The sequence below is a fragment of the Dermacentor andersoni genome, chromosome 2, assembly GCF_023375885.2.
Source record: "Dermacentor andersoni chromosome 2, qqDerAnde1_hic_scaffold, whole genome shotgun sequence".
NCBI classification, from domain to species: domain Eukaryota; kingdom Metazoa; phylum Arthropoda; class Arachnida; order Ixodida; family Ixodidae; genus Dermacentor; species Dermacentor andersoni.
In genome coordinates, this window is record NC_092815.1 from 150,710,977 (window position 1) to 150,738,357 (window position 27,381).

Here is a 27,381-nt window from a genome sequence, read left to right on the forward strand (position 1 = left end):
TTGTATGCAATATAATCTTACCGATGGCTTTTAATAATACCGATGTAAACCTATTTATTTATTACCATACATATACATAGCCTTTTTTAAATCGTGATATATTGTCCTTCTGCATGCAATTTTGATGGCCACAATACCGTTGATTTGATTTCCCTGATTATGACCATAAAGGTTAAAGTCCGTGTTTTTTCTCCTTCTGTTTTTCGCACAAACATGCAATTACTAAGATAAATTTTATTCATTCACTTCTTGTGAGAACGGAGGCTCGTGCCGCATTTTACCAATTACATTCCTTACTTGCGCTTCATGAATATCGGCGATGGAAAAAAGCACACTTTGTGCCATCAGGCTGGCATCAGATGAGTATATCCAGGGCTCTAATCTCCTCAGCAAGCTTCTCAGCTTTGTCATCGGGCAAGGGGCAGACGGGTATTCGAGTGTCCCCGAAGTTGAGCCCGCTGACTTTGTTGGCGGCAGCCTTCAGAGCAGCCACAGAGAAACCTGGAAACACAGACCACACGCTTCACGCTTTCCAAACCGGAATTAAAAATTTGAGCAGAGTTGAAGCAATTGCTACTTTCGTAACTAATACCAGCAACTGCACCAAGCGCGTAGTGGCACAGCCATTGTATTGCTTTGGTTTGTTTGTATCTGCGTAATTATGCAATATCCCGCTTTAGCATAAGGAATATTTTTTTGAGCTTTCTTAAAAAAATGTCAGTTAAAGAAAATAACAGATTAGACTGAAGGCGACAGTGTGGCGATGATATTCCATCCGCCTTAAGGCAGTTTATGGCAACGGGGCAGAATTTGTGACACGATTACACCAGAAGATGTATTTGCAGGTTATTTACAAGCTGCTTCACAAACAATATGGCTGCCCAAACCAGCCGCGCGTTCTACGAGCCAAATCGTCCTGTTTGTTAACATTCAGTGCGTATTTAGCAACAGGCCTCACTGCTCCCATAACAACACGCTTTAAAGGCCACATCAGGGCACTATACACGGAAAGTAACGTGTTCTTGCGACGCAACCAGTTCTGCCAAAAACATTTAGAAGTAGCGTCAGCTGAGCTTCGAGTGTCGAGCCCCCTTATTCTAGAGGGTTCCTCCACTCAGCCCTCCACCTCGAGTCGATGATGATGGTATATACTGGTATCCCCTATGAAATGGGATGATGTTTTCTTCTAGCCTGCTTGGTCTAATCACGTTTGACTGTATCTTTTGGTGTCTTCTCTTTTTGCATGCCTGATATCGATCTTTCGTATTTGTAATCTTTATCATTATACTGTATCATTACGCTCACTTGCAAAATCTCCTCTCTTTTTTTCTTCTTCCACCAATTAGCTGACCATCTCTTACATATCTCCACTGACGACCCGTTTATCCTTCCATCTTTGAAGTAAATCGTTTCTGGAAGGTAGAAACTCCTTACGAACCTTGCTGGGCGTATTAGTATTATTAATCTTAGTATTCATTTAGGGCGTACTAAGTCATTTCCGAGCTCCTTACGTACAGCTCATCGTGGGACGCCTGTGTTCTCCATCAGGATTATCTTTTTTTGGTCCTCGGTCGGCCAGGTCGGGCCTCAATAGCAAGGCACCCTTTGCGTTATCGTACATATTTCACCCCTGATTTCTTGCCGTTTTCGTAAATATCTACTGTCTTTTTTTTTTGTTTCCATGCTTTGCATCCTATTAGCCATCTCTCTTTCTATCACTTTCTTTTTATGACTTCTGGTTGTCTATTGACAGTTTCAACTACTCGGTCCTTGGTTCCCGCTTTCTTCACCTCTTCTTCCATTTCGTGTCCGCGCTTTTGAGGTACAGATGCTTGTGCCCTTCAGACGGTTGTTTCCTTTCATCCCCGTTCCTTAGCCTTTCTTCAAAAATAAACTTGCTCACCGCGTCTCCGACTTCAAAAGAAGCCCGACTTGTGTTGGCGTGCACAGCGCGATTTCTGGTTTTACCATGGAGCCCTGAAGCCGACCTCAGGTAAATCTTCAAGCTCGGAAGTGGATGTCAACGCCACTCATTGGCCGTTATATTCACTGCTCTTTATTGACGTTTCACATCAATTCTTGTGAATCGTACCGTCTTTTTCATTTGAGGGACGATTGTGTGCTTAACGGGGTTGAGTGGAGGAGGAGCTTCGCATGCAGAACCGTTTTAGAATGCAGGCCTAAGGCAGTTTCTTTGCCTTTCTTAAGGTCCAAACGGCATGATAATGTAGATATGACATATTAAGTATGCAAAATAAGATTTTTGGCGACAGCACGTTACTGCTACATCTTGTCATTTTGAAGTTTTATTAGACACAGAATTAATTTCGTGTCTGAAAAATGAAAGCACACTGCGCAGTGCGTGATATTGTGCGCAGTGCGTGATATTGCGCGATATAAATATACAACAAAACATACCATGATTGCAGAGGGTATCGATGCCATGCTTCAGCTTGTCCTGAGTAGAAAAAAATAAGTCATGTTGCAGGTGATCTGCATCCGTATTGGCTGTCGCATTTGAATTTCAGTATATAGGGTATATAGGGTTTCAGTATACATATTCAATATACAGTTCAAATAGGGTATTACCACACCAAATATGAAGGAGCCGCCATGAATATGCACCCCAATATTCTTAGAAAATAGTCAGACACGCTGATTAGCCATGACGAAATTGAAACAAAGATTGAGCTTAGTGCTTGTTTGTAAGTAGGCGCCATTATTAGTCACGTAACTTGTATTTCGTGAGATAAACACTCAGTTCTTGAAAGAGTTTTATTCCTGATTGTAATCTCAAAGCTGAATTATTAAAGCAGGGCTCCTCTTCGATATTCTTGGTGTGTTGCTAAAGAACAGCTGAAGTTTTATTATTAACTGTTGTATAAAGGTGGAGTTAATATTTTGGGCACCGTATTATGTAGACAGCAGGCACACATAATTATGAAACAACAAAGGCTAAGATATTAGCCTTTGTTGCTAGGGATATTTGTTGCTAGGCTAGGGATATTCTTGTGATCTTTTACTTTGTTCAAAGCTCTTAAAATTGTTCCCTTTTTCAAATGACGTTTTCCTCACACACCTCCATTTTTTCCTCATGGTACCGCAATTAGTGGTGGTCGTACATCCCTTCGAGAACAACTCAGTCCCAGATTATTGGTAGACTTGCACACTTACATGAACTAAGTGCCTCGAAGTACTTAAAGATGAATTTGTCAAGAATACGTTCCTTTCTGCGAAAAACAGGTCGTCACTATTGCTTGCTCTCCGTGCCGCAATGATTAGGGGCTCGATGAGCGTCCATCCACATCATGCATTTTTTTGCGCTGCGTGTTTTGGAGCGTGATATCAGCGCGACCGACAGAAGTCACACACAGACAGACCGACTTCATTGGCAGCGATTGCAGGGGCCAAGATATTCGCATTTTTTAGAACCTAGTGGAGATTGAAGTTTTGTTAGCAGGTAACAGCAGGTTATAGCAGGTTCTTTTTCAGTCTCATTACTGGAAACGAAAGTGGCGCAACTTTTTAATTGAACGCAATCTAATATGTTTTACTAAAAAAGTAAAGGAGCTGGGGAAGCAGTTGGGTAGGGCTCCTAGTCCAGGGCTCCACTGGCCCCAGCAGCCCGCCGTGCTTGGTCGAGAAGTGTCACTTGGGCCTCCTTTTCGTCGCTTGTGGGCCGGTCTCTCAGTGCTCCGTTCTGATCTTTTGGGGGCCGTAAGCGGTGGCGTAATAATTTGAGGTGGTTTGAGCCCGAATGGCCACATATTGTGGGAGAGAGTTGGCTGCCCTCTACAGCTTGAGCAAGTTCCCACGTACGCGCAGGAGTGGATGGTATGTTTTTACTGCAAGTGCTAGTGCGTATTTGTCTGTAGGCGGAGCAACTCACGCGCTTCCATTACAACTAGCTGAGGGTGTGGCGGGGAGTAGCGCCGTCTTTCTCGAGATTGATGTTCTAGGATATCCCGGTGCGTGTAGGGCGCCTGAAGTGTGAGGATACCTGGACGGCGGATAATCGCTCGGTGAGTAATCGCTCGAGCTCCACATTCCGCTCTGTCGTTACCCATTAGATGCAATGTGTCCCGGGCACCACATGATTCTATGTTCCTGGTTTAGTATTGCACTTAGAAAGGCCGGCGACACATTCAGGAACGCAGTCGCTAGTGAAAAAATAACACGCTATTTGAGAGTGGATTGCACACACTTTAATAAGGACGCACATCAGCGATCAGTGGGCGTCTCCCACGCAGGGACCGACAGGGAGTACCTGGCGGTCGCTGTGCAAAGCCTGCTGGACGATCCATTACTAGTCTTGTGGGAGCGGGCTTCGTAGGGTCTTCTCCGACTTGTCGGAGGTTGAGTTGGGCACGAGATTTTCTACGCTCCCAGAGCACGTGTGCGAGTGTCGCCATCACCCAGAATGAGGGGCACGCATCGTCGAGGCAGACGTCCGGGTAGATGACGCGTAACGTGGCGAGGTTGGGATAGGTACGTGTTTGTAACAAGCGTAGTGTTAGCGCCGGAGGCCTGTTTAGTTTGGGGTGCGGGGGCGGAAACAGACGTCGTCCCAAGTAAAAGTGTTTAGCGATTTCGTTGCACATTACTGTGACGCCCCTGTTCGCCTCCGACTCATAGAGACGTGGTTGCTCGTGGACGAAGGCGCGGTCGGTTAGTGCGCGCGCAGCACCGTGGGCTGTCTCGTTGAGGTTGGGCGGGGCGCCGGGATCCGACCCAGGTCAGCGGGAAACGATGTGACGGTGTGGTGCTTTAAGATGCTCGAATCAACGCCGTGGAGGACAGGTAACGTCTGGTCGGATACGACTCCTCTATCGAACGCTTTGATGGCCGATCTCGAGTCGCTGAATATTATCTTTCGCTTGTCCTTGAGCATTGCCAGGGCTATGGTCACTTGCTCCGCCTGATCGGGGTCGCGTGTGAGTACCGTGGCGGCGTTTAGGGATCGCTGCGAGGACGACAGCATTACCGCGGCGAAGGCTCGGTTGCATCGATAGGTGGCGGCGTCCACGAAAGCGACGTCGTCGCATTCTTGTTTACGCGTTTGACGAATGCGGTCGCCTAGGCAAGGCGCCTGCCTCGATTGTGTTCCGGATGTAGATCTCACAGAATGAGTGCGATTGTGATCAGGTCGCGCAGCTCGAGGGGAACCGGCGTAAACTCCGGTGGATCCTGGAATGTTCGGTGGGTAGTAGCCAAACTCGCGCAAGATGTGAGGGGCCCGTCTTGGACGACGTCAGTCGTATCATCTGCACTCTCTCCTGAGCCTCAGCGATCATCGTATTGCGCACCCCGAGCTCGAGGATTCGATACGTCGGCGTGGTGATCGGGAGCCCGAGGGCCCGCTTCACTACTTTTCGGATGAGTGTATTGAGCTTGTCACGCTCCGATTGTTTCCACTTGTGCACTGCTGCGACGTAGGTAAAGTGACATAGGGCGAGCGCGTATACGAGACGGGGCAGATCGTCTTCTTTGAGGCCGTGGTGACGGTTGGCCACTCTGCGTACGAGTCGTATCGTGTTGTACGTCTTTGTCGTCGAGTTGTGGACCGTTTAGATGTTTGACCCGCCAGCGTCGATTATCATTCCCAGTACTCGGTTGGAGTCGACCCTGGAGATTGGGTGACCGTCTCTGGTGCGGACGGTTGTGTAGTGCTCGGGGGGGGGGGGGGTTTCCACCCCTTAGGCCTTTGCCTTGTCGTTTTGGACAGTACAGTAAGAGCTCCGATTTGGCGGAGGAGCACTTCAGGTCCATGTGGTCGAGGTAGGATTCGGCAGTTTCGACTGCCTCCTGTAGAGCGGATTCGTTAAAGTCGTCCGGCGCCGCGGAGCACCAGATGGTGATGTCGTCCGCGTATAGCGCATGGTTGAGGCGTTGTATCTTCGAGAGGCATTCGGAAAGCCCGATCATCACCAGGATGAGCAGTGTCAACAAGAGGACAGAGCCCTAGGGGGTGCTAACTGTCCGAGCTCGATTTCTTCCGACGTGAGGTCTACGGCACGGAGCACTGTCTTGCGACCGGTTAGGAAGGAGCGGACAAACTCGTAGAATCGGCGCCGGACCCCTAGGTCCGCGATTGCCTTAAGTATTGCCGAGTGCTCGATGTTATCGAGCACCTTCTCCAGGTTGAGGCCGAGAATGGCGCGGGTGCCCCAAGTGGCCCCGGCTTCTATGATCTGGTGTTTCAGGAGAAGCATCGTATCCTGCATCAAGAGCCTGGGTCAGAAGCCGATCATGCGGTGTGCGAAACAGTCTTGGTCTTCGAGATACCGGCCCACTCTGTTGAGTATAACAGGCTCGGCCACCTTACCAACGCATGACGGGAGCGAGATGGGGCGAACGTTATCGAAGCCGGGCGTCATGCCCGGTTTTGGAATGAGGATCGTCTGGCCGAGTTCGCAGGCGTCAGGACCCGGCCCCTACACGTCAGTGATGGCGCGCATGAGGTACATGACCGAAGGGTCATCTAAGTTTCGCAGCAGCTTGTTGGTTATGACATCGGGGCCCGGGGCGGAACGGCCGTTCAGTTCGTGGAGAGCCCGGCGCACTACTTCGACGGGAAATTCGGTGTCGAGGAGGGTGTTGTCGATACCTGTGTAATCGGGATTTAGGGTCGGCGGGCCTGTGGGTATCGGCAGGTGCTCATGCACAAGGGTGTTCACAACGTCATCCGGCGAAGCGGTGCCTTTGGCCTGGTAACGGACTTTGGTGAGCGAGAGGCGCTGGTTCGTGCGGGTATTGGTGTCGTCTAGCAGGTGTTTGAGGAGGTGCCAGGTCTTCCCGTTGCGGACCTGTTCGTCGACCGAGTTGCGAACCTCGTCCCACTGCTGTTTCGATAGGGTGCTGCAGTGTTCCGTTATGTTCTTGCTCAGTTCTGCAATGTGTTTACGGAGTCTGCGGTTGAGACGCGGTCTCTTCCATCGTGTCAGTAGAGACTGTTTGGCCACAAGGAAGTGGGCGAGGAGGCTGTCCATCTTCTCGGTTGGCATGTCCGTGTTGACTGTTTTCGTGACCATTCCGACGTCGACCTTGAGCTGAGCCGTCCAGTTGTCGAGATTCAGGGCAGTGTCTGTAGGTAGTGGTTAGGCGCGAGTCTTGCGAAAGAGGTCCCAGTCAACCAACGTGTACGAATTGGGCTTCCTGACGATGGTGGGTAGGTGCACGGGCAGTATGAGATGGTCGCTGCCGAAATCCTTTGCAAGACAGGACCAGCGGGAATGGGCTGTGTTATTCACGAATGAGAGATCCGGGGTGGTGTCTCATTGCGTGGACGTGCCGATGCGGGTAGTGAACGCCTTGTCTGCCACTAAGGTGAGATCCAGGTCGTTCGCATGCTGCCACAGCGCAGTACTCTTGGGGGTGTCACTAACTAATCCCAGGTGCGATGCGCAGCGCTAAAGTCGCCAGCTATCGCGAGTTGGTTTGAGCCTGCAATACGGATGGCTCTCTGGGATAGGCGTCTGAAACGCTGGCTCATTTGTCTGGGGCTGCTGTACACGTTGGGGATGTACATACTTTGCCTGGACGCATCGCTTGGGAGAATCTCCGTCACGACGTTGTTTACCTCGGATGCGCCGAGGTCGTGCGCGAGGCAGGTGAGCCTTTTAGAGAGCAGCGGGGCGGTACCGCGTCCTTCGGCGAGGCCGGCTAACCACTGGTAACCGGTGAACGTGGCGGTGTGTGTGAGAGTTTCTTGCAGTAGGATTGCATGGGGCTTGGCGTCGTGGCTGTGTAGGTATTGCTGCAGGGAGGCTTTCCACGCAGTGAAACTCCTGCAGTTACACTACCAGATGCGGAACACTTCATCTGGCCTGGCCATCTTGATACTTATGGGGGTCGGCCCGGGCGCCCGACGGTTCAAAGGGGGCCGCGTATGGGGGTGGAGTGGGCGTGGGGTGTTGTGGCGAGACCGGCTTACCCGCGGCAATGGCGGGGGCTACGACGATTTCGAGATAATGATCGACTGTCCTCAACCGATTACCGTGGACAGTGGGTGCACTCGGAGATGTTTCTTTCTTGCAAAACGTCGTGTTTGTTGAGTCGGCCTTGGGCCTTGGGTTGACTTGCGCACTGACGTTTTCCTCGTTGGAACTGCTTTTTATGTTGTTGTTGATCTTCTTGATGTTGTTGCGACAGTTGTTGATGTAGCGTATCTATTGGCAGATGCCTTTGAATGCTGGCGCAAATCGATGTGGAGATGAATGTGCAGCTTGTCTACTGCTCCTCTTTGTGAGACTTGTCTGGTGGCGTGTGCAGTGTGCCAGGCTTCTCAAAAGACTCTTCCAAGACTGCTGCGACGTCATTCAGAATGCGCGCTTCTGTCATTTGACAGTGTGCGACGCTGCTCCGAGCGTGCGAGCTTCTGAAGTGGTATCGACTTGTTGAGTTGCAGTATACGGAAAAGGCTCGAGAGTCGCGAAGCACCTTGATCTCTATACGTACGTTGCTCTAAACTGTCTCCGCCTTGAAAGTTACGTAAGTTGGTGCTAGTACTCATGTTCTGGTTTCGTCTTGGTAGTAAGAAATTTGGCTTCGTTTCACGAGAAGAACTGACGGTTGTAGTATTTTCTAGATTTGCGATGTTGATACAGAAGTTTGTGGCCATGCAGTTTCAAATTCCTGGTGATTGAGCGCTGTAAGATGTTCCAGCGGACGCCGCTTGTTCATGTTCTCTCAAACAAAGGCTGTCTGGCTGCGATGCCGTGGTGTGGTGGTGTGGTGAATCGTGTAAAGCATGCACTGTGGTCTAATGTGCATACAAGAGTCGTGAGAATAGCGGTGGAATCCGTCAGAAGCATCAACGACGACATCAGCACTGCAGCTTGCTGAAGACGTACATATTGTTTAATGATGTGCGGAGGTCAAACCCGGTTCACTGTTGAGTTTCGAAGGAACGAATAGGCGTGTGGATCATTTGGTGTGCAGTGGCTTCTCATTTATTGGGTATATGAAGTTAATGCTAAACGTGCGATTTCGTGTCCTCTTCGTGGGAAAATTATGGCAAGGGAAATTGCTGAGGATCTACTAAATTGGGCTTTGTTACGGAATGATTATCATCGCTACGTGGAAAATGTGTGGGACTGCGGCGACCACGAGCTGAAATGTCTGCAGCTCGTGGATACTGGAGGATTTGTAAACTTTAAATTGGCTCATAATTTCGTCTTTCATTTTATTTCAGGATTCATCGTTTTCAAATGTGTGCGAGAGGTAGAAGCGAAATGCCTCACCGGTGAAGTAATCGTTGAAATTTGCCACCATGCCCCGTTGCGACCATGATGCAGCGGACGCGGGGAACTCGAAAAAGCGAAACCAATCTTCCATGGGCCCATCGTCCGCTGATCAGGTGTACTTGGGTATGTCCACGGCTTGCTGGGATGCGGACATGACGCTGGCCGGTGTCGGTGGTGGAGCTGTGCGCTCTGTATTCACGCCGTGGTGTTGAGTACTTGCATGATGATGTTAGGCGGATGAGGTGGCTGCCAGGTCTTTATCCTGTCGACTATTTGAGAGTCGGTGAAGATGTAAGATTCCTGCCTCATGACTTCTTTGGTTTTGATTGCGAGGGCTACCGCTAGTGCTTCCGCCGTATTTGCCGAGCTCGTCTTGGCGTAGGCGCGGGTGAATACACCTGGTCGTTTGGCCGAGCCAACGGCGAGCAGCGAAAAGAAACGTGTGCCATAGCGGGCTGCGTCCATGCAAAATGTGTCTGGATTCGTACCGTACTTTCTCTGTGTTCTCTGGCTCTGGTGTCGTCACGTGCATAATTGTTTGTATGAGGGATTCACGTTTTTCGGTAGGGCAGGGTGTGGATTTGGCTACGGGTATTGGAGGAAAGGGGTACGAGTTCCTCGTCACTATACTGCGGCCGCATGAGATACCCTAAACGACGTAAGCTCGCCCTACTTGTGGCATACAAGGAACCAGATCGTCTGCTTTCACCATGCCCAATAGACTAACGCCTCATGGAACCACATTTCCTCACTACTTTTCAACATTGGTAGGGCTCGCCTCGCCCGACAGCTCGAGTCCATGCCGGGTTTGGGCTACGCTCTGTATGCCAATGACACCACACTATAGATGAACAGAGGCTCTCTCGAACACAAAGAACATACTCTACAGGAAGCAGCATAGACATTACGTCCCTCTGCGGTGGGCTGTGATATCAGATGACTCAAGGAAAAATAGGAATTTCTTCTGGTACAGGGCAGAGGCTTACCGAGGTGTCGCGGTGGGGCATTATTCGATTCGGCGAAGCACCGATCGGTCGCCAAAAGGCCGTATAAATGGGAACTGGCTAACAAGAGGGGTATTGCCGGCCACTCGGGCAAGCAGCCGAAAGAAGCCCAAGGCAGGTTTAGCGATAATTGTCTTTTTGTCGTGGGCGTGACCGTGACGCCCCGACAGCTTGTTGTAGGGACCCCTGTGTATTCTCGGCCCCACGCGTGCATTGAGAAGCTTGCTTAGAAAGCAGGGGTGCGCATACTCCCAAATATGTGGTGTCTCTGTGAAATCCTGTGTCCACGAATTGCTGACAGTGTATTTGTGGCGACAGCGCCGTATGGCCGGCTGCCGTCGTTTTTCCTGTGTTTGTGAACGAACAATGGAGTTCCACCACGGACACAAGGGTGTGCGTGTGTGGTGGAATACAAGTGCGCGACCTCTAGCAGCTGGGGGAGTCATCCGTTCCCTCGTCCCTAATTAAAAGCGGCGTGGCCAAGACCTTGGGAACAGCCGGGATACAATAGGGTGAACTTGATTGGATCGTGACCACTATCTGCCATTCCCCAACATAAGGAACAAGGTAAAGGAGAAGTTATTTAAAGGCAAGCTTTAGACCAAGGTAAGCAATCTATAAGCTGAACCTACAGTCTGCTGAGAAGCGTCAAGGAGCTATTGCCGTCCAGTATCGCCTGGGCCGCATAGCGGCGTCTGAACTGCGAGCTACTACTGGACGTAAGAGGCGACAAACCAACTTCTGCAACGAAGCTCACGGTAGTTCCCCTAATGCTAGCTCAACCAGCTCGAGCGAAGACGTCAGACCTAGACACCCTGTAAACCAACTAAACTCCCAGCCCCGCTGTCACATCCACCGCAACGAGATCGGTTTGCCAGCGTTCTTCGGGAAAGCTCTGCTGTCAACTCCATGCTTTATGGACTTGCTGCTGCTGCCCGGCCATGCAAATGCCATCATTTGCTTTCTTTGAACTATGTTGAGTTGACGACCGCTATGTGTGTTTTGTGTAGTGTTAATTTCTATATCCACTGTTAACTGTTCACTGTATTTCTTTCGGCTTCATCATTGATCTAGATTAAGTGCATGTGTGGGAGGGTTCTTGTGCTCCTGTGTTTCGTTCATTGTGTGTCTCGTTGCCAGGCTACAAAGGGTTTTTTCTCTCTTTCTTCCGACTCTGACTCTTTCGCTGTGTTGGCTTGAGTAGAGAACAACCAACCGGCTTGTATATCCCGTCGATGACCTCGCGGCGACAGCGAACGGGTGACAAGCCTTGACACAAGGCAAGCAACCCTTCGACCTGAGACTAGGCAACCACCCTATATGCGAGGTAGCTAAAGCACTTATACTGGGTTCCTGGTCACCGGGAAATAGGCACACAGATCGCACACTTAAAGCTCTTCGCACAACAGTTGAACAATTTTCGTGCCTGGTACACCGAGTGACTTACCATCTCAAATGCTCTGGAGAGGTTGAAACGCGGCGCGTCATCCGCGCCTTTGTAGTTAGCCGAGTCATGTACAGTATCGCCTACCTAGAACTCAGTAATGCCAAGGTCAAACAAGCCGATACATTCCTCGGTACCGCCTAAAAGGCTGCCCTCGAACGACTACCAGGAACAACCACAGATTGGCATCCAGCCTTAGGAATCTACAACACCTCTGAAGACCCGAGGGCCGCGGTCCATATCTAGCAATGAGAAAGTCTGTCTCACAAACTTGAAACTGTTACCGGGAAACATCTTTGTGCTTCAACAGTTTACTCTGGAACAATAAAACTCAACATAACAGACCCCCGTGATGCTTCTCAGGGCACTCGTAATCATTCGTTGTCCGCCCTCCCCACACGTTAGATATCACAAACTTCGCAACTCCGCATTTAAATATCTTATGTATGATGAGATCTGACGCTGTTAATTACTGATTCATTTGTTTTCATTGTTTTACACAGGCAAAAACATCATGTGTTAGATCACCAGTAGTCCTGTGAAGTGAAAGAATCTTATGCGATCTCCTTGTAGGTAAGCCAGAGTATTTATAACATATTGTATTTAGAAAACAAGCTGACCTGATCATATTTCATTGGTCTTGAGACCCGACATACGAAGCGACGACAAAGCAGTGCGAAAGTGCCTAACAGCATCCGCACATTAAGTGCTTCACTGGTGAAGTAGATCAGTTTGTATGTTTCTATTAGTTTCTAGGGCTTGCCAAAGCATACACGTTTGCTTAAACTGAGCAGGAGCAAAAGAAAATCTCTTACAGCAGGAAAGAGACAGTGCTAATGACAATTTTTTTTAATTATTTCGCATGCTAAGCCGTTCAGCAATCACAAAGCAGCTATTCTCACCTGGTGATGGCGTGCTCCGGCTAAGTCACCTTTCTCGTACAAATCGACAATTTTCTTTGCAAGATGTCCCTGGTAGGTGAATGTCCCTCCAATGGCTGCGGTCACACCCAAAGCTAGAGCCGCAAGGAGCATCTGTGGCCAGAAAGTAATTTCACTTCATGGATGGCAGAGTCAATATGTCAGTGGACAGTAAATCATCACATTATTCTTTAATAACCGGAACATCAGTGTCCCAAAATACTCTGCAATATCTGACACACTGTAATGACTCGGTAGTTCTTCCTGGGATGAAATATTTTGAACTCCGCAGCTACCGCTCATTCAAGCTCCAATAAGAAACTGCTTGAAACTTCGATATTCTGTCTCAGTTAGTAGTACAGTACATTAAGATGGCGTTCCTGCAGTTTTGTCTGGTAACCACATCAAGGTTTATATTGGATTTTCAACTGCACGAGTCAGCAAAACTCGTCTTCCAGACCCCTCAGTAGGCTGCCGTTAAAGGCTCAAGAAGACTTTTGTTGCCCAAAATGTTTGTTTTTACGGCTGCAGTAAATTTATTTTGAATGCACATGCAACTGTTTATTCATTTCCAGTGACATTACTTACTTTATTTACATGCTCATAATTACCGATATACACCGCAGTATAAGTTTCTACGGCACGTTTCTAAGGCAACACCGCATTCACTAGAGGCGCTTTTATCTCGCTTTGAATCATCGAACTCGTGGCTCAGGGGTAGCATCTCCGTCTCACACTCTGGAGACCCTGGTTCGATTCCCAAAGAGCCCATCTTGCAAGTTGTTTATTATTTATGAAGTGCCTTCCGGGATTTATCGCTCACGGCCAACGCCGCCGACGCCAACGACACCGGCTTTTCTGCGACACGAGCTCCTTAACGCTATTGCGTCAATAGTACACGGACCACGGAATTAAGTGGCAAACTGCATCAACATACCACCTTCTGGTGCGGCACCTGCTGTCGAGAGTGGTGCTCGAGCGCCCCGTTAAGCAGCATGCACATGCTGTCATATCTGACGGTGTTTCTTATTGCTATCCTTGAAAAGGTATAGTCGCAGACAGATTAAAATGGACCACGGTGAAGGCGACCGGAGCGGCGGAGTACCCCGAGTGACGTCAAACTTATCCGCACGCTCGCTCTCGCGCTGGTGCTTGTCATGCTTTATGAATTTCTAGTTCGGCTGCTCTGCTTCTCACGGCCAGCAGTTCACTTTGCGCTGTCGCGCAGTAGCGGACGGCCGCATGCCATCTAACCGCTGCGCTTTGAAGGAACCAAAAGTCGATGTTTTTTTGTCGGCGATCTGCAATCGCGGACACAATAAAATGAAGCAAGGCTTCGGTTAAAACACGCGGACCAGTGTCAACTAGTGAAAAAGGCGCCTGGTGTCGAGACGTTTGCTCTTGTATGTGCGTCCCTTTTAGCTCGTAGCCTCTCCAAACCGGATAGCTTTAGCATCCGGTTTAGTATGACTGACGCCGCTATTGCCGCAACGTCTGATGCGTTGCCGGAATGGTTTGCCGGGGGGGGGGGGGGGGCGATTGTCCTCTGCGCTCAGCTCACGTTGCAGCTGACAGCTGCCACCATAAAGTCGCAGGATCTATACATTTTTTTTTTCTGACGCGTGACCACGATACCGCGTGGGCAAAGGATGGCTGCTGCGTCTCGTCTGCTAGACACAGAATTACCGTGCACGGCACGTGATTGAAACGATGGCTCGTGACCCACTCTTTATATTTGCCCATGCTATCTCGCACTGCTGGGTTTATTCGCAGTAGATTAAGCGGCTTCGGTAGGCTTTCTCTGTTAAGAACTGCTATCGTCCTTCAAAGCGCAGCGGTTTGGTGGCTTGAGGCCGTCCGCTACTGCGCGACAGCGCGAAGTGGTGAACTACTTGCGATTCGCACACCCCTTCGACCCGACCGTCAGCAGCAGCAGAGCAGCCTAACGTCGCACTAGAAATTTATCAAGCCTGACAAACACCAGCGCGAGGGTGCGGAGGAGAAGTTTCACGTCACTCGCGCTGCTCTCGTCGTGAACGCGCGACAGCAGCTGCGGCCCCTCGGCCGCTCCGGCCGCCTTCGCCGTGGTCCATTTTAATCTGTCCGCTACTGTACGCTAATTATCGACTGCATGTTCAACAGGCAGCCGACTGGGCCGCTTCCTTTGCTCCATCATAATTGCACAGCTGTTTGACTTAGCGGTTTTGGCAGACCTGGCTCGCGCGCTGTGTTTTCAGGTTATCCCGTGGGGCAATTGGCTTCTCTGACATCTTTAGATGACTCGGGTAGAAAGGCTTGTTTCTAACTGCCACGTTGTCTTATCGGAAGGGCTTCCAATCTTTGCTGCCAACGTGCTACTGCTCCTTCAACATATTACAGTGTCGATGTTTAGAATACGGCAATTTTTTCGCACGGTAACCGATAAGGATTGAAAAAGCGTGTTTAAATAATCAGCACCAAATATTGGCAGCGTCTCCCATAACATACGGCCACAGCATTAAGCACGGTGTTTTGCGCGTCATCAAAAGGCGCCAGAGAATGCGATAACCGAATAACTGCGATGCGCAACGGGCGCTCATTCCAGCTCTCTCTCAGTCACTTGGTGAAAGAGCGGCGCAGATTAGCGGAGCAGGGTAGGCAGCACAGGTGGCACTCTAGTAAACGTTTATTCAACGAGCAGTCTACCTCGTTTGCAATAGCAACATGACGTGGGGGCAGATGTGAGGAGACACGCATGCACACCCCCGCTCGAGCGCTAGTCTCGCCAGCGGGCGCCGCGCCGAAAGATGGCGTCTCTGTGCAGTTTGGCACGCTCTTCCGTTGTCCGTATGCTTCGGACGAAGGGTGTACGTTCTATTATCTACGTGCATGTGGACATCAATCATTGCTCTGCAACGTACCGTGACACGCGTAGAAACACAGGATGAATTTGAACCATGAAATTTGATTCGGTGCCCTGGGCGATGGAACTCATCCTATATCAGTGTCACTTTAGCCAATCGCTGCTATCAGTTCGCAAGTTTTTTCATAGTTCGTTGCATTATTTACTAGTGGTGCCCCTTCTTCCTCACGTTATGTACACCATGACAAAACATTAAACAGGTGACAACAGGACGGCACTGAACAATCATTATGATTGGCGGAAAGCGTGTTGTAGAATATCCAGAGTGCTATAAACCGCCATGTGGTCGATGGAAAACGTCAATAATGATAACTTTAGATACAGAAGGCGGTATGACGGCATAAATAGTAATGACTGCGGCTTTTCTTGCGCGGACGTTGTGAAAATTATGTTCAGTCATCTAGCCACTACAATAATAGTTGCATTATACCTCTTCGAATCCAAAGAATATTTTGATGTCAGCTTTGTCTTCGCGCAAGAACCCAGCCAAGTCGCTCAGTTCACTGCATGAGTACTTCGCTCCACACAAAGCCGGCACGCGTCGCCTTGCCTCTGGTAGGAATTCAGTCATGCGCACTGAAAAAAAAAAAGAACAACCAGTCATCTGCAGCGTGAAACCGTGAATGCCTTCTCGGATGAAGTGCGTCTTAGCGTTAACGTACTCAGAAGAATTGAACCTGCACTATTTGTCCCTTTACTGTGACCTTCTCCAATCAGGATGAAGGCAATGTAAAATGGTTTGCCAGGGTCAGACAAAAATTGTCGAGTGGTTTCGTTAGAGGGACAGCAAATGACATGTACGTTAATTTTGATTATTAAATTACATGTCTTGAATACCGTAAAAGACCGGTTTACCATGAGCGCCATTTTAATATGCAAAGAAATATGCAAGAATGAACGACGGGGTTCAAGATCCTGTGCAATAACACGTCATGTCATAGCATTCAGACAGCGGGTGGTCTCAACACATTGGTACTTTTCGTTAAACAAAGATTCCATTTCTTTTCAAAGTAAAGAATAACTGAACCAGCGGTTAACTGAACCCACTAAGGCGCAAATGCATTCGAACCCAGTGCATCATTCCAGAAATATTGCGCTGCGCTTTCTGTGCGAAATTTAGAGGTAGAAATAATGTCGCACATTTGCGTCGCTAATCACGAACATTTCACCAAGAAATACATGCAAATGGAGCTTTCTAGAACACTTAATCCGAATTCACTAAATTAGCAGTGCTCTTTTGTGTCGCATTACATACGTTCTCTTTAAAAACACAGCAAAGGAAATACTAAGTCGTCAACCTAGATTAAAAGATTAAGCTTAAGCAATAACACTTTCTTCTTTTTGTAGCAAGACCGGTACTTTTTTAAGGAATAAATTTAACTGAATGAAAAGTCTGAGTGGCGTCACCCATTTTGGAGTATGGTATCTCTCATGTGACGTCAACACTGGCTGATTCACAGAGTGTGGTACAGAATTATCTCACGTGAATATTATGTGATTTCGTCTCTTATAACACGGACGTTCAAATTGAACGGCAGTGGCACCTTCGATGGCAATTTCTTCCGCAAGCAAATGGTGTATATCCGCATGGCAAAGGATGATTGACTTGTTGAGGATGCTCTATTAATATAACGCGGCCTAATATCTTCTATTAGGGCCCCTTTAATGGAGGACTTGAAATATACCTTGCTAATGGCTAAATTATTGAATAACGTATTGCTGGGAGGCAATGGTGCATGCTTATCATAAAGAATACCCGCGCTAAACGAAGCCACATGAGCCCAACATGCATGAAGAAGACATTTGACTAACTTGTTTCGCTTATCTATACTAGCGGACAATTTCACGCGGTAATGAAGGAAAAGATGTGGAGACGTAGCTCCTGCGCATGTGTCACCGGGCGAAGTAGTCCGGTAGTGCTTTTAGTTTCTCGGAACAGATGCTGGGGGAATCGACAGGATTCCACGTGCGACAGTTTCGCGTTTCATCAGAGACGGAAGGAAAAAGTTGCAAAATAGGTCTGCTTCCACCGTTAGTGGCGAAGCTGTACACCTTTACCCTCGAATGGATTTGTCGTCGGCGTGGAAAAAAATGCCGGCCGATCCGCTGCAGAGGTGAAGCAGGCTTCAAGCACTCCGCCACAAATAACAAATAATTATAAATGAAATAAATAAAACACGTTGCATTAATTCAAGTCGATGGGTATGCTGGAATAGTTTGTGAACAGCACATATATTCACAAGCAGGAGGCTTTCCCATATGCGCGAAGGACAAAATGTATGTACAACCATACCTCCTTGACTCACAAAAGAGCAATGCCACCGCGTGTGGCGATGTCTGTGTCGTACAAACGAAACACGGAATTGTCGCATCTCCAGGCGCCCCCAAATGTGATAACAAGAGGTTCATGAACGCGCACATTGCATGGTTAGCCATAATGACACTACCGCTGTGGTCATCGTTGGAGATTTCAATGCGGACACATCAAAAATAAGAAATGATTCATTGAGTGTGTGCAAGAAGAGTTTCGTTTGAACAGCCACGCCAATTCAAGTCATTGAACTATTCACTAACGGTCGCGTATAGATTTAGTTTGGCCGAAGATTCTCTCTAATGTTGTAACCGAACAAATCATCGTATACAGGGTCTCCCACATAATTTCAACCAAGAATTTAAAAATAAAAGGTGTGGCACAAGCGAAACAAGACAGTTTTTGTTTTCCCGATAACTCACTAATTAATTAAGTTTAATTACCCAAGTTTTTATTTATTGGCTGTGGACCGCAAGTATGATACGCATATTTGTAGAGCATCTTCAGAAGCCACCGATCGAGTTGTTTTAGTTAGCCTTTTTTTTTCCGGGTTACAAAGAAAGCACGCGAAATATGGAAAAAAAGTCACGTGACGGAGCGCTTGCACAGTAGTATTGTGCTGTTCTCAAGCGTGCGTTCGGTGAACAAGGTCGGCTCCCTTCAGATGACGGCGAAAATGCGTGCTGCTGGCCGAGCGCTGCCGACGAGATAAAGAACGCCCTGCCGCTTCCTCGTCGCCAGTCACGTTGTAGCCCACCTTGTTCACCGAACCCACGCTTGATGGCAGCACCATACCATTGCGCAAACGCTCCGTCACGTGCGTTTTTCATATTTCGCGAGCTCTCTTTGCAACACGGAAGAAGGACTGCGTGAGACTTATCCTAAAAGAAACAACTCGATCGGTGGTTTCTGAAGTTTCTCTACAAATCTGCGTATCATACTTGGGGTCCTCAGCCAATAATTAAAAACGTTGGCTAAAAAAACTTCATTAATTAGTGAGTTATGGGGAAAACAAAAAATTGTCTGAGGTACTATAGGCTATTGCGAATGCGTTTGGTTCAATTCGCAGCCGACGCGCCTTTCATTTTTAACTTCTTGGCTCAAGTTATGTGGCACACCCTGTATACCAGTAATCCCAAAGATGTCGTCACTAGCATTACCAAATGATGAAAATAAATACATGCGCCCTTGCATAACCCTGTGTGATCTGCTACAGCTTGGCTGATCATCCACCTTCACAGCGTGGAGTGGCGCCTCAATTTTTTTGTGTAATTTATCTGTAGTAAATAAGGTGTTCATGTTTTCGCTACCAACATAAACACGCATGAAAGCATTAACCTTCTTTCAGAAGCGCTCTCGAGTGAGCGTATTTTGCCTCCGTAGCTTACCCTTCATTGCCACAGAAAGTTGTTCGCAAGTATCGACCTTCTTGGTGCGCTTTTGTCCATTAGGTCTTCTTGCTTCATTTATGTCTTCGCCTCTTCAAGTTTTAACAATGCTATTTTACACACTAAGCTACAGAGAATTCATTACTACCAAGACTGAAAACTCACCATCGACGCACGTGAACGCTGGAATATGGTAGTAGATGATCGGTGTGTTTGGAGCAGCTTTAGAAACTTCTTCGACGTAACGTATCAGGTGGTCTGAAAACAAGTGCAAATTATCCCACAGGCTGTATGAAAACTGCATTTTCAATTCTGGTAATATATATAAGCTAACTGACTTTTTTTTTACTCAAATGCTATCATTCGCTAGAAGGAGACACTTTTTGCCGCAAATATTCATGCACTCTTACGAGCACTTTACATTGCCGAGAAGACTGCACTGTGAGTTAGCAAATCCTATCTTTTAGATGCTGTAAACCCTATTCCAAAGTTAGGTAGCGGCTCTGACACTTCTCTTCCGCCTATTTCAGTGTGAGTAAGCAATTTATTACTAGTGGCACTTAGGTACCGCTTGTACTGCGGTTAAAACTAAAGAGTTTTGATTCTGGAAGGTCCAATATACAGTGGTGTGCTGATTATCTCATCCCGGTCGTAGTGCAGGGTGTAGGTGACTTATGAAATATGTTTGCGCAGACAGGGTTGGCAATTTTTCAGCAGCACTTAGTTGTTCAATAGTCTCTATCTGTGTTCCTTGTTAACATAAGCTATTTCTCAAAACAATTATTGATGTTTGTTCGATTTCCTTGTATTTTTGTGTTTAAAATCACTTAAATCTTCTGACACCCAACTGGCCTAGGAGGGAATCGTCGCCAATAGTAAACAACACACATTGTAAGTAAGCACCACACAGCGACATTTAATATATGGAAAGTGATTTCTAAGTCCTTGTTTTCCTTTAGTACTTGATTTTTCAGGCCACTGCGCACAAGTTTAAGAGGAATACCGGCAGTCTTCCGGGCGTTTAGTCGCGTGGCCAATGATAGCAAGTGCTAGCATCACCGACTTAAATGAGTGCATTCGCATTTTCAGTCACTGTGAACAAGACTACGGTGCGGTAGCCGAAACGTCTTTTAATGTAATGCGTTTTGCCTTGATGTGCGCTGTGTGTATTACTTACTACAATGTTCTTCTACCAGACGGGATTCCACTAGGCCCTCGATTTCAGTCGATGCCGGTACGGAAGCACTAAAAAAGGCGTATTTTGCTGTCTCGCTTGCTCAAGACGCTAACTGCTAAAATTGGAGCCTTTACCGCATAGGGCTATCCTCTCTGTACCACATTTTCTCGCATTGCAGCTTTCTTGCCTCGGATTCACGGCAGAAACACGCAAATGACTCTACCGCGATAACGCTTTACACAACAACGTAGGCGTATGGCTATATATATTCGATGAGTCAGAAAACCGTGGCAATAAGCTACTGTTTATTAGACGCACAGCGGACATAGGAACGGTCTTCGACTTCTCTGCTCAACGCGTTAAGAACATGAACGGCAAGGTAACCGCTTAAACCAAATTTGCTTTAATAGGTACCACGGCCGTAAATACAAATTCCAGGACACTTCCGCATCACCTTCATAGGTAAAGGGCTGCTGTTGGACAAAATGTAAATATAAGTGAAAACCCCTTCAGACGCATTCGTGCTCCAGTTGAATGCATTAATTTATCCTTTGGAAAGTCGTAATTATATATGTTGTCCTGCCAAAAGAACGATAGCCTTGAATACGCTGCTATGGAGACCGTTCAAAGAGGCGGCAATTCGTGATCCAGAGAACCTCACCTTCTTGCCATTTAGGCAAATAAACGTTTTCCTAACCATATTTCCCGCCGTAGAGTGCTAATCGAAAGAAGCAAAAGTTGTAGTGTGTTAAACTTGGTAACTAAAGCGAACGGAGCAGACTTACCGATGGACGGAGACCTGAAGTAGAACGGCGGTAGAATGGAAATAGCGTCCACATTCAGGCTTTCAGCATGAGTAGCCTACAAGAAATAGCCACCATCAGCTGAAATCCTATGTATTCCTTTAACTCCTCATATGATTGAGGTATAGAATATGTTTGGTTCTTTGCAGTATCCCCTCGCCCAACCGACTCCTTCCAAAGAAAGGAATACAGCACTGCGCTGGGTACAAGATTGTTACTTTGTGTAAAGTGATGGTAAAAATTTCAAGAAGTTCACGAGATAAAGTCTCACCATAAACAAATATACACTATATCGTAGACATGACACTATGCATTTTAGAAAGAACTAGACCAACTGTGTAAAGGACAAGACCAATACATCCTGTTTATTAAAAAAAAGACGGGTTGACAGTCCTTGTTGAAGAGGTGAACGCATTGAAAAGCAGAAATCTGCAATATTCTGCGTTCTTTGAATCCTGTGAAAACATTTCAAAAGCCAGTCACTCACGAGCTCTCGGGTGTCCACTATTGACGCTGCCGTCACATGAACGATAACGAGGTCCAATCTGCAAGTAAAGTAGGTTTTGAGAGTTATTTTGTTTATTTAGAATGTGTTTTGCAATCCAGCAATAATTTTTAGAACATAAAAGCCTTTGCGTTATGTATTCAATTATACATGAAATGTTTTCGTAGCGTCCTGCATTGGCGGATTTCTCGCATTGATGGTAAGGGACGTTGCGAATCTGTAGTTTATTCTCTATCAACCATGTCCATTTAACTGGCAATGCGAAGTGCAACTTCGAGCACCATGGCGATCTTGCAGAAAAGTTTCCCTACGAACAGAGCAAGTTATAGAACAGTCAAAAATTTCATTTGTGAGCTTTACGGCCCCACAGCTCACATTTCATATTAATCCAACGTTTCGAGAAAAAGACTTCCGTTCGTCAGGGAGAATGTTGCTGCCCGGACACAGTTTGCTGCAATTTGTTGTTCGATCACACTTATTCATTTCAAGCCCGCGTCCTCACGTGAACTTCTGTCTGGTTACACTGCCTGAATCTGTCTGAATGAGAATGAATTATTATTTTGTATACACTGCACAGGTTTTCAGCTAAACAGTTCTATTATAAAGTCAGAATAGTGTTATTTGTCACAGCACATCACTGACAAAAATACAGGCAATGTAAGGAAATTGGCTTACTTTCCTTTGGAGGCTTCAACCCATCTATCGGCCAGTTTCTTTCTCTCTGCGACGGTTAGTGAAAGTCCTTCACCAGTCGACCCATTAACTGCGCCGTGAAAATAAACACATAGTGTAATTTGTCTGTAAGAACTAAATATTCCAGGCATAAAGTGCATAAACAGAGCTCGTACCAAATGCCCCCGTAACACTTTGCTTCTGCAGCAGGCTCACATATTTGTCGATGAGGTTGATGTCGATGTGGCTGAAAATATCCACAAATGCAAACGAATTACGACTAAATATAGCAATCGATGAAAATGGCATTCCCGAGAAATGTGTTACAGTTTGTTTTAGCCGTCTGTCTTAATGTACGAGATTGGGCGATGCGTCACAAAATCAGTCTAAAGATACTCCGAACATTACACATGTGGGGGCACTTAGAACGAAGCGAGATTTCGTTTTGATAGCTCTCACGTGTTTACTTTCATATCCCACCCCTAGGTATTGCTAGCTATTGCCCTGTGGTAACATTGCTTTGATGGAGCCTTCGTAGATGCAAGTGATTCTCTGAATTGCTTTGTTGTGAAGGCCTTAAACGAACACGACTTCAAAAGTATCATGTTTTGTGATTTTTATTAAATCCTCAAGTGATATCTGTCGGTTTCACATTGCAAAGCTGAGCAATATAATAAGCTAAGACTATGCGGACAACAATGACAAATAATGTTGTAGGTGCTACGTGCAACACGCACATATATATTTCGTCATATTTCTTTCTGCTAGCTAAAACTATGAAGGCTGCGGTACCGGTATTTCTTAGTGAAACATCAATCGTAGCCTACTGAGAATGGTTGGTATGAGAAGGGAAGCGCAGTTGAGGATGAAACTGTGGGTGTGACAAGATGAGGAAATTCGCTCGCATAAAATGGGGTCAGCGAATGTAAGGCGCAGGTAATTGAATATTCATGAGTAGAGACCTTTGTCCTACAGTGGACATAAACAGAACAATGGTAATAACTTTGAGAGAGCCTATAACAAAAACAGGTGCTAAACATAATAAATAAATTATCCCGCTATTACACCTTCACACCATTAGGGGGGGGGGGGGGGGGCGGCACCACACGCAGCCGCGGCGTCGTAATACTCCTAAAATATTACCCGAGTAACTCGCGATAGATGAATCATCAATTCCATTGGCCGCTCGCGAGTGCTTTCGATCACTCTCGCAGAGCAATTTACGCTGGACTGGCCGAAAACGAGCACGGCGTACACATTCGCCTGGTTCAGTTACATCACTGTACTTTCTGTCACCTGAGAGTTGGGAGAGTGGCAGAGATCCTATATAATCTCGATCAGATGCTTGCTTACTCCGACTGCTCAGGGAGCAGCCGAACGTTCAGCTGCGGCAGGCTATCTAAGGCTCCAATCTTGAGAGTCTTACGCATCTCCGCATTGAGCGTGTACGAACCAATCCAATGTACCACAAGGCACCTTGCCGAGGACGCATGCTTCCTGTCACATTACAGATGTCTATCTCTTATGTTTCTTTTTTGACGCTCAGGCGTCCGCGTAATTGCACACCGAGGTTGAGTGTTTCTGCCCTTTAGAGAAAAATAACATGCCACTGTAATGCTGCTTACCCTTTACTGTCAAAAGGCGTGAATGGAGCGACGCAAAGGCCCCTGTAGTTTTTTATCTGGAAGAACAAAATTGGACCGTTCAACGTTGGCTTGCATATACAAGAATTGGCGGTCTTTCGAACAGCCGGAAACGCCCCTCCCCCCCCCCCCCCTTTCAATAGAGGTAACTCGAAACAGCGCAAGCCTTCGATAATAGAGAAGCAGGGTGCTGTTTCATTTCTACGTTTCGCGTCATTTAATTTTAATCGCCCATGACAAAAAGGCAATATGCAAGAAAACTGTGGGGCGAATAGCCGAAGGCACCGGTGGTCCATGGTGACCCCCAATTGGCAGCACAGCGCTTTATTACAAGCATCACTGTGACGATGTAGCCGATTAAAGTACTAGTCACACTGTAAATCTAATTTATAAAGAAAAGTGTAAAAATACAGCCATAGTGAAAATACAATATATGCACCTAGACAACATAAAAACGTCATACGGACAACCACAATGCGTTCGCTATACGTATAGACAAAGTATATGGGCGAAATTATACGATAGTTCAGGCGCAAGAGAGGTAATGAGCTTGAGGCAGTGAAATAACATTGGTGGTGGCAACTTTAGGAAAAAGAGACTTTTAATTGATAGAGCAGTGTGGTTACATGATGTTATGAAATGCAAGGTTTATTGCATTGTACCTTTTTTGCGCCATGATGCTGTATAAGACGGTCAGCGCATACGTTACGCGTGGCAGGTGATCCTAATTTCAAGGCCGTCAGTGCCTCTGGTCTGACTGGTTGGTACAGTCACACCGAGCTACGGCTGTGCGATATTTTCAAGCTCTTGTTCTCACAAGAGCTTGAATAGAGCGAGCCCACAGCTTCTTTCTAGAAGATGAAAAAGAAGCAGCTGTGGGAGCAAATCTGTGCGCCTACTAACGCAGCTTGTACAAGTCACACTTTAATTATGGCGTGAAAACATGGAAGTGAAGCTGCCCCGAACGTGTCAAAGAAGACACGCTGAAGGAATGCGTTTTCATGCTGAAGCTAGTGTATACCGCCTGTCTACAAGCATCTTCCCACCAAGTGCGATTAAATGCGCGAGAAAGTGTTTGCCAATGACAGGCACTTGTGACGCACGCGGTCGCATGACGTTCTTTCGATGGTAAAACCACCAACCAGGAGAAACACGGTAGTATTAGCAAGTCAGGAGAAAGTGGGCGTACTTGCCTTGGCTATCTTTGCGTCCATTTTGAGCACCTCTACTCTCTGGCGGTGATTAAGACTAAGCAGCTGTACCGTCTCTCGGCCCAAAGAACTCGGCGTTTGTATATTTTTCTTTTTTTTTGTTCTGAACGAGGGCGCGGATAGAGGGAGCGCGAGACAAGACCGAGCGACGCTCTCGACAACACGCCTCCCGCAATCTCTACGTCCGCGGCCACATGAGATAACAGGATGCAGTCGCCCTCTCTAACTGCACGAATGAAACGGGCATCGCTGCAGCGCTAAAGCTCGCTTTCCTACAGTAGTGGTATCGGCAGTGGCGAGATAAAATTATGCTGCGACAGCGCAGGGAGCCTCGTTTCCTCGGGGTCCTCATTTTTTTTTTTTTTACGAGTGAAGCATCAACGCATGCTGAGGACAACGTGCGTTCTCGCACAACGACACTGACATTCTCCGGAGGGTTCAACGATCAGCAACAAACAGCTGCGTTGGCCGAGCAGCTGGCAAAAGCAATCTTCGTTTTTAGGCGCCGCAGGAGGTATTCTGCCCAGTATTTGCGTGAGACGCACCGGAAGCTTTGACAAAACATCGCGAAAGATGCACGAACGCTAGCAGTTGACGCAGCGAGCGGCAATTTTATTCTGATGGAAGGAAGAAATTTCCGTGTTGCAGCAGGCCTATCTACAGCCTATTAGATTCGCGTGCCCTAAAATGTTGGCAAAGAATTTAATTCCATCTTTATTACGCTTAGAAAACCTAGCGAGGAATCCCATTCACCACAACCCCAGCGCATCACTAAAACGTTCAAAAACGCAACTTCATTTCTTTCCTACCTTGAGCAGCATTACGTAATATACATTTTTAGTTAATATAAGTCACATACTGGTAAAACTTAAATGTAATCCTTGAGATTTTGAGATATTGAGATCCTTGAGATTCAATGTAATCCTTGAGATGGGTTATAGCGCTGTCCTGAGGAATGTGATTCTTCATATATTATAATTTATTTTGTTACTTCAAGGCCCTCGCCACAATGCCATTAACTTCTTCGAAGGAAGCCACTCTTTGCGATCGTAGGTAACAATAGGCACAATAGAAATGCTCCACCCCGGTGTTCGTTAATAAATAGTTTTAGTATAGCACGAGCTAGTGTTTGGCGGACGCAATTCATTGCATGCGCCCTAGTGCGCATGAGCAGCACGCAAAAGGAGAGTTTGCATTTTGCGGCCGAATGCAATTTTTGGTAGGCTGCAGGAGACGCAAACGCTCACAATGCACGGACGCTAAGAAATAGCGTTGTCAAACGTGGCGGCACCCATGGCTCTCGCTTCACCGTGAATTCTCGTGATGGCTACGTACTCGCTCTCCTTTTTTTTTTTATTGCGACAGCGTGCCTTCTGGCATAAAGAATTCTTTACACGTGTAGATACACGCCGGATTCTCGGAGGAAGTCCAGCAGGGTCCGGTGGTGGGGCCATAGAGAAAGAAAAAAAAAGTTAAGAGTGGACACTCCCATACACCCCAGCGGCCCAATCGACCCTAGCGTGCCTGGCGGTTGATGAGAGCAACTGGCCTGCACTTCCCGTTTCGGTTTCGCTGGCGCAAAATTTGGATTGCCCCTCGTAACCGACGTTGGGCTGTAGTAGAATCTTGTCATTTCAGTGTTGTATAAAAGGACAGACGGTTAGCACTCCCCTTGAAAAGGACGGAATGGCCTCTGGGCCTCAACACACATACGATTAAGGCACAGCCGCCTACTTCGCGGCATTTGACCACATTTTTATATGTCTTGTCTTGCCACGGTGCACGTCAACTAGGGGACAATAGCGGAAGCACGGGCCTGTCCAATTGACATATACAGGTCTTGTGAACCTGTGCGAACCTATCTTCGCCTGCTAACCGTACACTCACACCATCCACTGTCAACACTCAAAGCACCAGCCTTGACTGTGTTTTTTCTAAAGCTATTGCATGTCACGCAAGCATTATACCTGCAAGATTCCAAGCCACCGACATCCCCGCGACACCTCCATGGACATTGCCAAGACCACTAGTGAGGCTTCAGTTGCCCGGAATTATGAAGAAATCTCACGTTTCCTCCATTGGCTTGAAGCAGCTCGCCCTGTCCCATATTTTTACATTATATAGGGGGACTGTACAAGTATATACCGCTGGTTCGG

General features: G+C 47.3%; 1 protein-coding gene and 1 non-coding gene across 2 annotated transcripts; one reads left to right on the forward strand and one right to left on the reverse strand.

The window, feature by feature from the left end:
* Positions 1 to 25,409, reverse strand: LOC126540600 (N-acetylneuraminate lyase-like). The gene is made up of 11 exons (XM_050187439.3): positions 25,208 to 25,409; positions 23,997 to 24,052; positions 22,548 to 22,618; positions 22,375 to 22,462; positions 21,682 to 21,739; positions 21,177 to 21,252; positions 19,380 to 19,472; positions 15,946 to 16,091; positions 12,596 to 12,727; positions 2,419 to 2,458; positions 1 to 501 (listed from the first exon to the last, which is right to left on the reverse strand). The coding sequence occupies exons 1-11, from the start codon at positions 25,226 to 25,228 to the stop codon at positions 356 to 358; spliced, it is 927 nt and encodes a 308-aa protein (XP_050043396.1). The 5' UTR covers positions 25,229 to 25,409; the 3' UTR covers positions 1 to 355.
* A 1,453-nt stretch (positions 25,410 to 26,862) lies between these two features.
* LOC126541035 (U6atac minor spliceosomal RNA) lies at positions 26,863 to 26,985 on the forward strand. Its single transcript, XR_007601615.1, has one exon. It is a non-coding gene; the product is annotated as a U6atac minor spliceosomal RNA (small nuclear RNA).
* Positions 26,986 to 27,381: the final 396 nt, after the last annotated feature.